Source organism: Podarcis cretensis (assembly GCF_951804945.1).
Source record: "Podarcis cretensis genome assembly, chromosome: 8".
In the NCBI taxonomy this organism is placed as follows: domain Eukaryota; kingdom Metazoa; phylum Chordata; class Lepidosauria; order Squamata; family Lacertidae; genus Podarcis; species Podarcis cretensis.
Genome location: NC_137177.1, coordinates 59,756,844 through 59,772,100, shown reverse-complemented (window position 1 = coordinate 59,772,100; position 15,257 = coordinate 59,756,844). Strand labels below are relative to the sequence as shown.

The window sequence follows — 15,257 nt, the reverse complement described above, 5'->3', positions numbered from 1 at the left end:
GAAGTTGAGGTGGAAAAAGATGCAAATAAAGGTGATATTATCCTGGCTTGTTAATAAACCATAGTTTCAGCTAATGACAGTTGACTACACCTGCTTCACCTTTGTGTCAAAAATAGGCTTGCTCCAACATCATGCCTGTAATTAAAACAGTGTATATACTTTTGCTATTGCCATAGAATACTTTGTGATGTGGTCATGATTTTTTCCTACATGACTTTAGGGATGGATGCTTATTAGCTATAACTGCAATTATCCCATCTTAAAGGTAAAGGTAAAGGTACCCCTGCCCGTACGGGCCAGTCTTGACAGACTCTGGGGTTGTGCGCCCATCTCACTTAAGAGGCCAGGGGCCAGCGCTGTCCGGAGACACTTCCGGGTCACGTGGCCAGCGTGACATCGCTGCTCTGGTGAGCCAGAGTCGCACACGGAAACGCCGTTTACCTTCCCGCTGGTAAGCGGTCCCTATTTATCTACTTGCACCCGGAGGTGCTTTCGAACTGCTAGGTTGGCAGGCGCTGGGACCGAGCAGCGGGAGCGCACCCCGCCGCAGGGATTCGAACCGCCGACCTTTCGATCGGCAAGCCCTAGGCGCTGAGGCTTTAACCCACAGCGCCACCTGCGTCCCCCTTATCCCATCTTATCCTCACATAAAAACCCCACGGGAGATAATTCAGACTAAATGTAAGAGGCTTGCTCAAGTCTACCTACCAAAATTCATGTCTGTCTGAGCTCATGCCTTCCTGGTCCAAAACTTTCCTCACTAACTATACTAACTTTATAAACACACGCACAGGTCAAAACAATTTGCCCTTGCCCAGCAGTGAAATCCAACAAGAGAAATATGTGGCTGTAACTAGCAATCTCAGCTGTATTGAGTTGCATGAAGCAATTAAACTATACCTCGTGGGCAGGATTTTCTGTTCCTCCTGATTAAAAGACCGGCTCACTGACAAAAACAGTGTTTGAACTCAGGTAAACCACCTTACTGGCAGGACCACAGCAGGAAGGCGGCAGATTACTTGGGCGTATGGAATCAACGGCAGCAAGGCAGTAGCTTGTTTACATGACAGAAAGCCACATTTGTTTCTTTCCGCCTCAGATTTGTTTACACAACCCAATGGACCCTCTGAACAAGTAGACACCCCACATATTCCCGCTTCCTTCAGATTTGAGGTGATGATCAATTTCATTTCTATAGGCATGCAACTAAGGGAAACCACTCATCTATCTGCATTCTGGGTGGGTGGGTGGGTGGGTTGGAGAACATGGGTCCTGCTTAGAGACTGAGAAATCATTTTCATAAGAACACACTTAAAGAAAGACAGTTCCTTATTGTGAAGTAGCACAGTGGACGCTTCGGTTGCTACAGAGCAAGGATGGAGTCACCTGCAGCCCTCCAGGTATCTTTGGGCTGCAATTCCCATCAGCCCTGACCATTGGCCATCCTGGCAAGGGCTAATGGGGCCTGGAATACAACAACATCTGGAGGGTCTCAAGTTCCCCACTCCTGCTGTAGTGGAAGGAAGATGTGGAAACAGCACAGCCAAAAGTGGTAGGCCCAGTGTAAGGAGATAAAATGTTGTAGATGCTGACTCTCAGAGAAGAAGATGCAGAATAGCCTGGTATGGTCTGAAGGCAAATGAAGTCACAACCTTGTTGAAGCTAAGCAGGTTGGGGTCTGCCCAGCGTCTAGATGGGTGACATTTTGAGTAATGTCTGTTTTTATACTATGCCTTTTTTGTTGTAAGTCGCTTAGAGACTTTTTAATTTCCCATGACTAAGAAGTCAAATAGAGAACAACAACAACTGGGTCCCATAACAGAAAAGGGTGGGATATAAATTTAAGGGGGGGAGAGATAAAATAAACACAGGCGACCAGAATTGTGAGGTCCTGATGGTCCTGAAACCCAAAGAAAGTTGTGGTCACTGGCTATCCATTGAAACTGCACCAAAAATGATTGTTTATTTTCTTTTGGCATTTATATACCACTTAATCATTAGCATTCCTAAGCAGAAATGCATACACAAAAACAAACTGTTTATCAGCATGCATAACCATTTCCCATACAAACAGGCACATCAAAATTACAAAACACATATAAATGTCCCAGCTATAATAGCACTTTGATCCAGCAGAAAATCACCTTCTTATTATTATTCATATTATCGCAAAAAAGGTTACAAAAAAGGACAAGGCGAAAGACCTTGCCACTTTCTCCCTTTTCCCCAACAATATAATAATGTCTGTTAACATAATGCCTACTCCATTGTGGGGAGGGAGGTGCAAACAACCACCACCACCTCTACATTTATGGCTTTGAGTCTGTGATATCATTCTTATGAATATGAACAAGAAAGGCACTCAAATGTTCATCAATATTAAAAGACTAAATAACTGTTTTGAACCTTTTCTCCCCCACCCCACTCTCCAAAGGCTGCCTACGAAGGCTAATGAGAAACTCCCCAGCAAGCTGTATATCTTTAAACTTCCCGTAAGTCTTTAAAAATGCCTTAAATTCTCTATATATTTAGTAAGACTTCTTTGCTTCTTTAACATGTCCCTTGTTGCTCCTCAAGATAATGCACCCGTGATATATTACAACAACCATGTAGCAGTGCAATGCAATAAGCTGGCCAGACAACTATTAAATCTTGGGGGGGGGGACTTTTAAAAACCTCTTTTTCTTTCTTTTTTTTTTACAAACTCTGACCAGCAAATGCTTCCCTTGCCATCATCTTTTCAGGAGTCTCCCCTGACACCTCCTTCCTTAGCCTACCCCTTTGTTGGTGACTCGCATCAAATGTGCACGCAAGCAGTACATTGTACAATTGTTGTGTCGTGAAAAGAGTAGGTGAACTCAAGCTCTATCGCATGCACCTCTGGGAAAACAACCTCCTGCCCGGGTAAGATGTTGGTGTATTTAAACAATAAAATGTTCCTGAACCACTATTTAATAGAAAGCCAGATCTCTTAAGTCGCAGCAAGCACAAAGAGAATACCATTCTGTCCATTGAAACTAAAACCACAATGTGGTTATTAGAAAAACAACAACACACACATTCATAAGCCATCCAGACCCTGAGATCCTCATTAAGAGCCAGTCCATGGGTCCATCCAGCTCATTATTGTTTCAAACAAAGAGTCAGAAATCAGTAATCACATTGCCAAAGTTCAGATGGAAAACAAGGTTAAGAGAAAGCCCTGCTAGATCAAGCCAAACCCCCATCTAGTGCAGCATTCTGGTCTCACAGTAGCCAAGCAGATCCCCATGGCAAACTTGCAAGCAGGACTACAGTGCAATAGTGCTCCTCCCACTTGCAATTGTTAAGAGAGGCATAGTGCCTCCAACAATGGAGGAAGAACATCGCCATCATGGCTAGTAGCCACTGATGGCTTTATCTTCCATGGATCTCCCCTTTTCTCTTTCAAAGCCATCCACGTTGGTAGCCACTACTACAGCTTCAACCATACAGTTAACTTTCTTAAACCTCCACTCACAGCAAGCTATCTGAGGCTGCCTCTCTGGTCCTGCTGAGACTGTAAACTCCAGAAGGCCACATTTTATAAGCTCTGCATGTGAATTGAAAGACCACCATGGCTGCATTGCACTGCACAGTGCTGGAAAGAACAGGCTCCAAGGAAACATATAGAAAACATTGGCATGAGACATTTGCTCAGTCGAGGTTACATTCCTAACATTGAGGACATACACTGTCATCATACAAGTACCCCATAGAAGCAGAGACACAGCGAACTTGGGGGCCATTGCAATGCCAGGGTTTCCCCATGGTAAAGCAGGTGTCTGAGTCAATCTCATCACAATTCAGATTTCCATGGATTGCCACCAAAACTGCTGCTGCTTCCAGATTGGATGCTTTCTGTATGCATCTTTTACAGATGCCAGCGCAATAAAATGGCACCATCACAACACAGGGAAAGCCTCCAGCTCAGCAGTGGGGCACAAGCTTTGTATGAGGGAAGCCCCACTAGAGATCTAGAATCTAGAGATCTAGAATCTCTAGTGACAACAAATCTCAGGTAGCAGAGCCAGGAGACTATGAAGGTTGATCTGGAGAGAATCGGCCCTCAGAATTTTTAACACCTAGCAAGATGTATCAGAGGTCTGATTCAGCATAAAGCTGTTTCAACAATGTGTGTAGGATCTTGTGATCTGTAGCTATTTGGGGAATCTTCACTTGAAATCCCCACCCTGTTAAGCCTTCCCATGATTGGCCTGGTGAATATGAGTCTTGCATTGTCCCTCTTCCTAAATGTTTTCTGGTTTGTTCACTGCCATCCACAGATGAAGCACCGACCAATTTCTAGTGGAGGAGCCAACATCTCCTGGTTGCTAGCATTTTTTAAAAGAAACCAGAGGGCTGGACCTTGATCAGATCCAGAAAAGCACTTATTCATATTCCTTGTGCAGCATTGGATTTAGGGCTTAGGATGCAGAGCTGAGGGGGTCCAAAACTGAGAATATCTATTTGGTGGAGCCAAACTTTGGCCTCGCTCAAGGCACTATATTACCAAAAATGACCTAAGTCCGCCCCTGCTCTGCATTAGGTTTACTGGATTTATGTATTGCTTCTCACAACAAGAAGTTCTTCAGCAATGCACAAAGTGAGAAAAATGCAATAATAAAAATACATAAACATATTAAAACACCCAATCCTTGTAGCTGCTCAAATGCCCAGGGAAACAACAACACCTTTGCCTAGGGGCAAAACAAGGACTGAGTTGGCACCAGACGGGCCTCCCTGGGGAGAGCATTCCATAAACAGGGAGCTTCGATACAAACAGCAATGCATACTCACCACCTCTATACAGCTTAGACATAGCTCAGTCTATGTTAAGTGATCCTGCGTATGCAGGATCCTGCCTGTAAATTTAGAACATGTTGCTTGATGTTCGCAATTCTATTGTCTTTTTAAGTCAACTGGGCAAGCCTCAGGTCAACTCAAGGCATCTGTGCACCCATTCCCTACATTTCTCAAGCATGGGATCTTGGAATTTGGCTCTTTTTACAATTCCCTCTCCTCCACTGCAATGACTGGACAATGCATGGGAATATCTCTGTGGGTGCTGCAGCTGGCAAATTTATTTCTTGATCACGTGGCTGGAGGGAAGTGGGGTGTCTGTCTGATGCTTTCAGAATTGGTCAATGATAAATTTCAGTGCTTATTGTCGTTCTTAAACCTTATTTTGTACTGCAATGTAATTTTTGTATGCAAGTTGCATTGAAACATTTTTGTAGTAGGCACCTAACAAATGTAATTATTAAAACAGTAATAATAAAAGTTTGCTAATTGATCGTGGGTTAAACAAAACGTTAAGTATTCAACTAGATTTTACTCTTTGTAGACCCACTGAAATTATCATGACTAAATTAGGTCCATTCCAATGGGTCTACTCTGAGTAAAACCTAGATGAAATACAGTCGTACCTTGGCTCTCAAGCGCCTTGGCTCTCGAACAAATTGGCTCCCAAATGATCAGAAGCCAGAAGTGAATGTTCCAGTTTCGAATGATTTTTGGAAGCTGAAGCTGTGGGGCTTCCACAGCTTCCGATTGGCTGAAGGAGCTTCTTGCAGCCAATCAGAAGCCACGCTTTGGTTTCCGAATGTTTTGGAAGTCAAACAAACTTCCAGAATGGATTCTGTTCAACTTCCAAGGTACGACCTTAGATGGAAATGTACAGTAAGAAATAGCCAAGAGTAAAAAGTGATAATATAAGTGGTACACTCCCTCCCCCACCAACACAGCTGACTCCCCACTGTTGGACCTCTGCATTTACCTAAAAGAAAAACACTATTAGTAATTATAACAGCATCAAAAACAGGAAATAACAGCTTTTTTTCAGCTGGAACTAAGTTCTGGCACCTCTTAGGCGGTCGTCATTGCTATTACAAGACAACAAGGTAGGTGCTCATGGTGAGTTCCAGCACCTCTTTTTCTCAAAAAATAGCACTGGAAAATGATGTTTGCAGTCCTGAACATGCTCACTTGAAAGTTATACCATTGAAATCTATGAGAGATACTCCAAAGGAAAATGTGTTTAGCAAGGAATTGTTAACATAAAATCTAATTTATCGCTCTTACAGCAGTCAACATGCAGGGCAAACCTCTACCCTACCCCACCAAAAACTTGCCCCTTCTGTGCCCCTCCCAATCTATTATTCTGGATGCTGTCACTTGGTTATAATGAGACATAAAGAAAATGATATGGACACCCCTTAATTTTTTAATAAGATTTGAGTGATAGAATTGTAAGTTTTTTTAAAAAAAGTCAAGCACAATTATATTGTTCGGCTGTACTGAGCAGCATATAAAAAAAAGAAAAAGATTACATGAAGCTTCTGAGTGGAATAAGATGGAAAAGCTATACAAGAATAGAGGTGGATGTGGAGAAACCATTAAAAAGCCATAATATATAGTGGAGTAATACTGTGGAGTTGCTTTCCATTGCGTGGGGTGTCTCCAAAGCTATATTCAGTAACCGAAACCAGCCCCATGGTCCCAGTGTGCAAGACTTTCATTATGTTCCTTTATGATCTTCCTGTTTGCATTAGCACCAGCAAAGTGATGTAGAACTTCAATAACGGGGGAATAAACATGCCTCACTTTTCATTTTTGTGCCCCGGCCCAAATCAACAACATCTCCCCGCACCCTCTGCTCTCTCTCTCCTCTCCCCTGCCATTGCCTCTGCCACTTCAAAAAAAAGAAGAAAAAGTCCACGAAACCAAATCATTTTGCCAGATGTTTTAAATTAACAGGATCTCCCTTTCACTCCCTTTCTCTATTTGCACATCAGAAAGCATGAAGACTGAACTGCACACACATTCAGAGATTCGGATGCATCGCTCCTTGAGTGTGGGCAGCTGGGCACCACACTATCCTCCTGCACAGACACAGACAAACTGGTATCATTGAGGTGACACCAAGAATTGCCACAGAGCTACGGGGACTCTGCAGTTCTGCAGCCACAGACAAAACTAACATTGCAGAACTTTGTTTTATTTTATTTTATTTTAATTGCAGTCCTTAAGCCTCTGCAACGTAAGCTTGGAAATGCAGGAGAAATGCCAAGCGTAACCACAGAAGCCAGGGTGGGTGAAGGGCAGGGGCTTGGTTTCTGCAGCCTGCACAGAACTTCGCCAATCACTGCTATGAATTGTGTAGCTAATGCAGGTCACGGAACGCAAGAGCAGCCTTGCTGGATCAGACAAAAGATCCCTCAAGTCCAACATCCACAGTGGCCAATCAGATCCTTCCAAGAAGCGGATAAGCAGGGCATGAAGGCAGATCACCCACCCCCACCCCCAAGAAACCAACAAACAGAGATAGTCTGCTCCTGAACCTGCAAGTTCCAAAAAGCCACCCTTACTGTTAAGTTTTATAAAGAACTTACAAAATGAATAAATAATAATAATAACAACAACAACAGCAGTAGATAAGAACATGAGAAGAGGCTGCTGGATCAGGCCAATGGCCCATCTAATCCAGCATCCTGTTCTCACAGCAGCCAACCAGGTGCCTGTGGAACACCAGCAAGGAGAATTTGAGCACAAGAGTCCTCTTCCTTCCTGTGGTTTCCAGAAACTGGTATTCCGAAGCATTACTGCCTCCAGCTGTGGAGGCGGAGCATAGCCAACATGGTTCATATCCATTGATAGCTTTCTCTTCCATGAATTTGTCTATTCCTCTTTTAAAGCCATCCAAGTCGGCAGCCATCACTGTCTCCTGTGTGAGCGACTTCCATAGTTTAATAACTATGTGCTCCAGGAAGAAGAACTTTCTTTCATCTGTCCTGGACAAAGAGGGCCAACAAATGAGGGTGAACCTCCTCCTCACATTCACCAGTTCTTCTGCATCACATCTCCTTCGCATGCCACATTGGGTGACGCAGTAAGTTCTCAGCCTCATGGGTGAACCCCAGGCCACAACATCATCCTGCACTGTTGGCCCCAGCTTCCAGCGGCCTGGTACTCTGGTGACGCGAGAAGAAGTCATGCCACAACAGTTCCCACACAATGAGAGAAATCTAAGGAAAGAACACTGGCAACTTTATTGCTCTCCTGGGATAACTCAGTTGGTAGAGCATGGGTTCGAGCCCCACTTTCAGCAAAAGATTCCTGCATTGCAGGGGATCAGACTAGATGATCCTTGTGGTCCCTTATGATTCTATTATTCTAAAATTGGCCACACCCACACCATACATTTGAAGCACATGGCCTTCCCCCAAAGAATTCCGGGAGCTGCAGTCTACACCCCCCCCCAAGAGTGCTACAATTCCCAGTACCCTTAGCAAACTACATTTCCCAAGAATCTTTAAATTATGTGTTAAATGTGCTATAAATGTATGGCGTGGAAGTGAACAGAGTGGTACATCTTACAGTGCATGATTCTCTCCTCAGAACCAAGTCCCAGTGAGCTCAACGGAACTTACTCCCAAATTAGGTGTGCATGGGATTGCCACCTTGATCCAAAAAGGGGGGAGCACAGATTTCAAGAACGTTCCCCAAAACCCAAATTGGAGTGTTCTGAATTGGGGCAAGGGGGTTTCCCATATAATGTCGTTGCTTTGCCTGTCGCTCAATATAATTCAAGGTAGCTGGAGAATCTGGTCTTCTACTGCTTGAGATTAAGATCCAGTAAGAGACCCAGAAGTTTTTTTAATTTTGTATTTTGTTTATTAATGCGCTGTTAGCTCCAGGCACAAAGGGGCCTTCTGTCTCACAGCCAGCAGTTGGTTTTCAGAGCAGAAATACTCGCCATCAAAAGAACTGTAAAAAAAAGTTGTTCAAACACAGCCATACCGGGTGCAGGGAAGTTGTGGCCCAGGAAAATATATGCTGCAGCATATGCTTTGCATAAACTGAAAAATAAGATCCTTAGAGGAGAATGTGTACATAGGAAAATATTTTCTAGCAAACCAAAACTAATCTGTGCTCTTCACCATGACAATTCCAGAAAAGAAAAGAAAAATCACAAAGTAGGCATTTATTTGCATTCTTTCTTTCTGGAACCACCCAAGTTTTTTTAAAAAAAACAATTTTGTGCTGATTCATGGCAAGTGCTCCTTTCAGAAAAAGAGAAAAAGCCGCTTTGCATGCTGGCAGGCAAACCTATCCACACAAATAAAAAGGGGCTCACTGGGTTGCACCTTAAAGGGGCAGCCATATTCTGGGTTACAAGTCGTGCAACAATACTAAACAAGAATGTAAAGATGAAAGGGACTTTAAAAGAATGACTCCCTGGAAGAGCTTGCCCTCAAAGGTAGCATATGAGAGGTAGCTTGGAGTGCTGGTTTAATACAGTAGCTAAGAAACAGAGCTGTGAACCAGGAAGTCTCCATTTCGAATCTTGCCCCTGCCATCAACTCATTAGGTGGCCACAGGCAAGCTACTCTCTTTCAGCCACCATGCCCCCTCATCTGCAGTATGGGGAATGATATCAACTTACCTTACAGGGTGCTGTGCATTAGATTTCAGGTGAAATGCTTCAAACACTTGAAAGCACTGTGCAAATTTTATTAATAAATAAGTAAATAAATATTGTGGATGAGATCTGAGTTTTCATATTGCCTGAGAAAATCCCCTTAGGAAGCCCCTAAAACTCTCCAGAGGATGCTCTCCAGCAACTGATATTCAGAGCCATAACTACCCCTGAACATGGAGGTTCAATATATCCACCATCATGGCCAATGGCCATCTTATCCATTTCATTTTAATACGCTTCCTCCCAAAACCACCCAGGGCAGCAAACAAAAAAGGTGCTAACAATTAAAATATAAAATACAATGAATTAAAATACTGAAAACATTTTTAAACAGTTCACAGTACCCTCACAGCTAATCATTTCAAGGTTGCCTTTAATCCTTTATATGCAGGAATATTTTTAGGTTGCTCCTAAAACGATTTCCCCCAAAAGAACCCCGTTCCATTACATTCTTTACTGAAGGAGTCCTGGACCTTGCCAGCACACAGAACCTTGAATGTCGTTACACTTTATCTTCATTTCAAAGCCTTTGCACATCATCAGAAAAGCGAGCCCTGGCCCTTTACCAATGAACCAATCATCAATTCATCAACAGCGACACATTCCGCCGCTTTGCAATTTCTCCCAAAAAACAGAAAGCACACAAACGTTACATCGCTGAGATTGAAAGGGGGGGGAGGAGAAATCCCATCAAAGGTCACTTTTTTATAATTATATTGGAATGAAGGTCCAACGGTGGCCATGGCAGGAGACTTCAAAGCAGCCATACCTGAGAAAGTCATAACCCGATTCAATGTGCCCACCAGAAGGAAGAATGGCTCCTGGGAGGATAAGAGTATATTAGTCTTTGTATGTAATGGGTTTTATTGGACATATGGAACCAATCTAAGAAGCTGAGTTGCAACCGATAGGTTTGGGAGTAAAGGCAGGAATGCAACACACACAAAAAGCAGTTTCCTGTATGAAACAACCACCACCTTTACCTGATTGGGTCACGGACGAGTCCCAGTTCAAAGTGAAATCCGATGACTCGCCTTCTTCAACTGAGAAGAGAAGAAGAAGAAAAGTACAGTAAGTTTCAGGGGGCAGGATAAAAGAGAAACGGACCTAACACATTATTCAAAACAGCTGACCTGTTGAGTGGCCAACATGGTGCCCTCTCAATGTGGTGGGACTCCAACTCCCATGGGCTCCTGCATGGCCAATGGTCAGGGGTGTCTAACAACACTGAGATGGAAAAAGTTTGGGAAAGCCTGTTCCATGGAAAAGTTATTGCAATATCTGGAGGGCACCACATTTGATACCCTTGCCTTACACCACAGGAAACCCAGGGGGGTAAACTGAGAATTTCTGCAGTTACATTTGTTAATGTGCTCACATGGAAACAAAAAATATATCTGACCGGCGACCCACCCAAGTCATTATTAAAACCTGCCTATGGTGCTTTCAAGTATGCAAGCTACACAGTGCTTTTTTCTGAGGGGATGCAGGGGTATGCATACCCCTAAACATTTTGTGAATCTAAGTTTGGCATCATGGAGGGGCAGTATTTCAAAATGAGAGTACCCCTAAACATTGGGGGGGGGAGCACTGAAGCTACTTTAGAATTATTCATCCTCACAACCACCCTGCAAGATAGGCCACCCACACTCTCAGATCACTCAGAGAGAACTGAGGATAAATGAAGCAGGGATCATGATCCCTGATCCATATCAATATTTCAGCCCAGTGGGCCCAGCAAGCCTTTGGGTGTATTGTGCAAATGTCCAAGCCTTACTGTTTTGTGCTTTAATAGTGTAACAATTGAGGGGAAGGGGAACTGTTTTAACTGCACTGCACAAAATTTTGGAGCTGACCTGCATTAAACATACTTTGCACATTTTGCTCCAATCAGGATAGCCACAGCTTAGTGGCTGAGGATATGCTTTGCATGCAGAAGGCCCCAGGTTTAGTCCTTCTCGTCCTGAGGCAGAGGTGGGGAAAACCCCTGTCTGAAACCTTCCAGGGTTACTGCCAGTCAGCAGGGACAAAAGCTTAGATGGACCAGTGATCTGACTCTATGCAAGGCAACTTTTTGTGTCCCCATCAAATAATAAATCTGCATCTCAAATGAACTGGTATCCCTTCAGCAAAGCCAGAGCAACCAGTAGCTAAAATTCCAGTTTGGCCGCTTTAGTTTAGTGGAAGCTTTACTAAATTCAAATACAAAGTCCAATCTGTTTGCAAAGGAAATATACAGACAAGCTATTGGATCACAAGACACTCTGGCTCTTAAGGTAAAGGTACCCCTGCCCGTACGGGCCAGTCTTGACAGACTCTGGGGTTGTGCGCCCATCTCACTTAAGAGGCCAGGGGCCAGCGCTGTCCGGAGACACTTCCGGGTCACGTGGCCAGCGTGACATCGCTGCTCTGGCCAGAGCCAGAGCTCTTAACTGAACCTCAAATTGTGATTCTACCATATGGGCCACGGCAACACTTTTAAGTTTATTCACACACACAATTTCAACTGGGTATAATGGACATTTTATATATAGAGAGAGAGAGAAATCAGACCTTAAAGCAGTTATGGCCTTTAGATTAATTTTGTTTTATTTCCTAGAAGCCTATTGCCCCACTTTCCCCCATGGGCCCAAAACAACCTTGTTGCTAGCCTACCAAATTGATGCAGAGGGGGTTAAAAAGAAATTGGAACAAAAGTAACAGACTTTTTAATATGAATGATAAATGTCCAATGTACTCTAATCAATACTCAACTATTGCAATTTATGGACTTTTGATGGAAGAGTATTTTTATGGCAGAACTACTGAACAATTTCAGCTCTTTAATGAAACCAATATTTAGCCTCTTACGTTGGGGATCCTGCTGTATAGTAACAAAACTGTATTGGGAGGGCGAGTGCCTGAATAACTGCTGTTCACAACCATGATGAACAAAAAACAAAGGGGAAAATTTTTATTCTGGTTCACAAGTTTCTGTACTTTCTGCATTGCAAAGGTATCCCCCAAGTATGTAGAAGCTGCTACCTTATTTTGGGTGACCCCATTTCACTCCCAAAATAATAGGTACTCAACCACCACAGTTCACTATTAGAGGAAATGCTATCTAAGTGCTAACAGTAAACACAGCTAACCATGCATGATAATTTGCAGAACTTCACATCAGCAGCATGACTTTGGGCAGACACCTCAACTGCTATATAGTGGTACCTCGGGTTAAGTACTTAATTCATTCCGGAGGTCCATTCTTAACCTGAAACTGTTCTTAACCTGAAGCACCACTTTAGCTAATGGGGCCTCTTGCTGCCGCCGTGCCGCCGGAGCATGATTTCTGTTCTTATCCTGAAGCAAAGTTCTTAATCTGAAGCATTATTTCTGGGTTAGTGGAGTCTGTAACCTGAAGCTTATGTAACCTGAAGCGTATGTAACCCGAGGTACCACTGTAGTCCTTAAGCAGTAGGTCATTCAGCTTTAATACTTCAAGAAAGACACAGTGCTTCAGAAGCACCTCCGAAGCAAAGTTAAACACTTTTCAACAGACTGCCACGACATTGGTGTGCTTGGCTTTCCTCCTGAGCATATATGTGAAAGAGCTTTCTTTCACAACCCTAACACAGAAAATAACCCAGTGTGCGAGAAAGACAGAAAACAACTTTACTATCATAGTTCTAAACAACTCCAATTAATGTTCTTTTTGAGCAGACTATCTGTCTGAAACTAAAGGCCAATTTAGGTTCCTGGAGTAGTACAGGAACCATTTCCCCCATGGCTGATCTCATATACTCTGGTTAACATTTGTAGGATGGAATTGCAGGTAGGTTAAGAAACTAATTGTTTGCTTCCAGTGGCAACACCGTTGGGCTCTGGGGTTAGGGACAACATTGGTGAGATTGCTTCTCTATGCTGATCTCCCGGTCTATCCTACAAACATTTCTGGAGTCGTGTGGGAAGCAGCCATGGGGACTCAGATCTTCCGCTGCTCAGAAAATGTATAAAATCAGACGTTAATCTTCAGCTACTAGCAAGTCATCCAAATGGGGAAATTATGATTCTGACACACATATAAAGTCAGGTCACACACAGAGAGAAAGAGAGAGAGAGACTCTGATGTATTTTGTTCTCTTTTCCATTTACTTTTCGCCTTTGGAGGAAAGCGATAATATTTCACCCTTCTCACTAACACCATACATTTTCAACATTATGATAACACATCAAACAGTTATGGCTTCCCCCAAAGAATTCTGGGAGCTAAAGTTCATTAAAAATACAGAAAACGGTTATGAGACCCCTGCTCACCTCACAAAGCCACAATTCCCAGAATTCCCTAGGAAGAGGTTTTGATTGTTTAACCACTCTGGGAATTGTTGGTCTGGAAGGGAAATAAGTGTCTCCTAACAACTCTCCACACCCTTAACAAACTACCGTTCTGAAACTTCTGAAACTTCTTTGGGGGAAGACATGACTGTTTAAAGTGAAAGTGTAGTTTTTTAAATGTGTGGTGTGACTATGGCCTAAGAGACATTGCTGAACACAACTGAAGTGTTTTCCCATATTGGTGTCCAAATGGTACCCCCAACAATAACTGATGGGGGCCAACTGGGAGGTGTGGGTGAAGTCATGGCTCACATGACTTAACACAGGCACTGGCTGCAGACAACTTGCAGAATGAAACATCCATGAACGAAAACAAGCACGGGACTCTTGGGCACGCACAAACGTGGTGGCCACTCTGCTCGCAGCACAGCAATGGACACAGGCATTTATTGAAGGAAAAAGAGACCATGGAACCTATTAAAAGGTACAGAACTGAGTTGCTAGGTGTGCCCCTTTAGATCACCTTCAGATCTCCACAGGCCATCGGAGACCAGGCGGGTGGCTACAGAGGAGAGGGGCCTCCTCTGTGGTAGACCCCAAACACTGTGCAAGTCCACCATCTCTGATACCTTCTACATGACCAGCAAAGTCTATCCTCTCCAGCTTTTAAAGATATTTAAGATGCTTTCAAATTAATGTTAGTCAATGTGTTTATTGGCTTGTTCAGTTTTTATTCTAGCACGTTTCACTTTTATTTTCAGCTGTTTGTGTTTTGCTGATAGTTGCAAGTCACAGGAAAATAGGAAACTGCCTAGTTATGAAAGTCTGGCAACTATTGCATCTAGCTTTGGACTGTCGACATTGACCAGCAGTGACTCTCTGTGGTCTCAGGAGGTCATCCTCAGCCCTCCCTGGAGATGCCAAGGACTGAACCTGGGACCTTCTGCACATGAAGCATGTGCTCTACCACTGATCTCTCACAGGCATTTACATCAATGGGGAGAGCATAATTAACAGCAGCTTTTGCGCTCCTTCTGTGGCAGTGAGGGTCTTCTCTACGACTGATAAAATAAAAGGGCTTTTTAGATCCAGAAATCTCAGCCAGATGGTCAGTTTGGAAGGCACAGCCAGTGTTGAGATTTGTCCAACTATCCCTTGCTGTTCCAGGATCGCCCAAGCATGACTGCCTCACTCTAGCTTTTCAGCTAAATGGGAGCCATATTAAAGCCCTTCCCCTGTCAGGACCGAAACATCTGCTTTTAGGAAAGAGTCTTTCCTTTCAAAGGGACAACAACCACTCCCCACTCCAGTCTCCTAAAAAGGCTTCTGACCCATTTGAAAGAGTCCTTCCATTCAGAACCAACACAGCTAAAAAAACGTGTCCACACCACCTTGCTCAACACCACTTCCCCAGAGCTGTTGACAGATTGCAAAACTAGGTCGG

The 15,257-nt window shown here is 43.5% G+C and overlaps 1 protein-coding gene across 3 annotated transcripts in view; it reads right to left on the bottom strand.

Moving 5' to 3' along the window:
- The window catches only part of ZNF423 (zinc finger protein 423), a 311,689-nt gene that overhangs the window by 229,076 nt on the left and 67,356 nt on the right, over nt 1–15,257 (bottom strand). For all 3 annotated transcript variants that reach the window (XM_079988711.1, XM_079988710.1, XM_079988712.1), the window contains exon 2: nt 10,486–10,545. In XM_079988711.1, the coding sequence (XP_079844837.1) occupies nt 10,486–10,545 (60 nt within the window). The remainder of the gene's footprint in view (nt 1–10,485; nt 10,546–15,257) is intronic.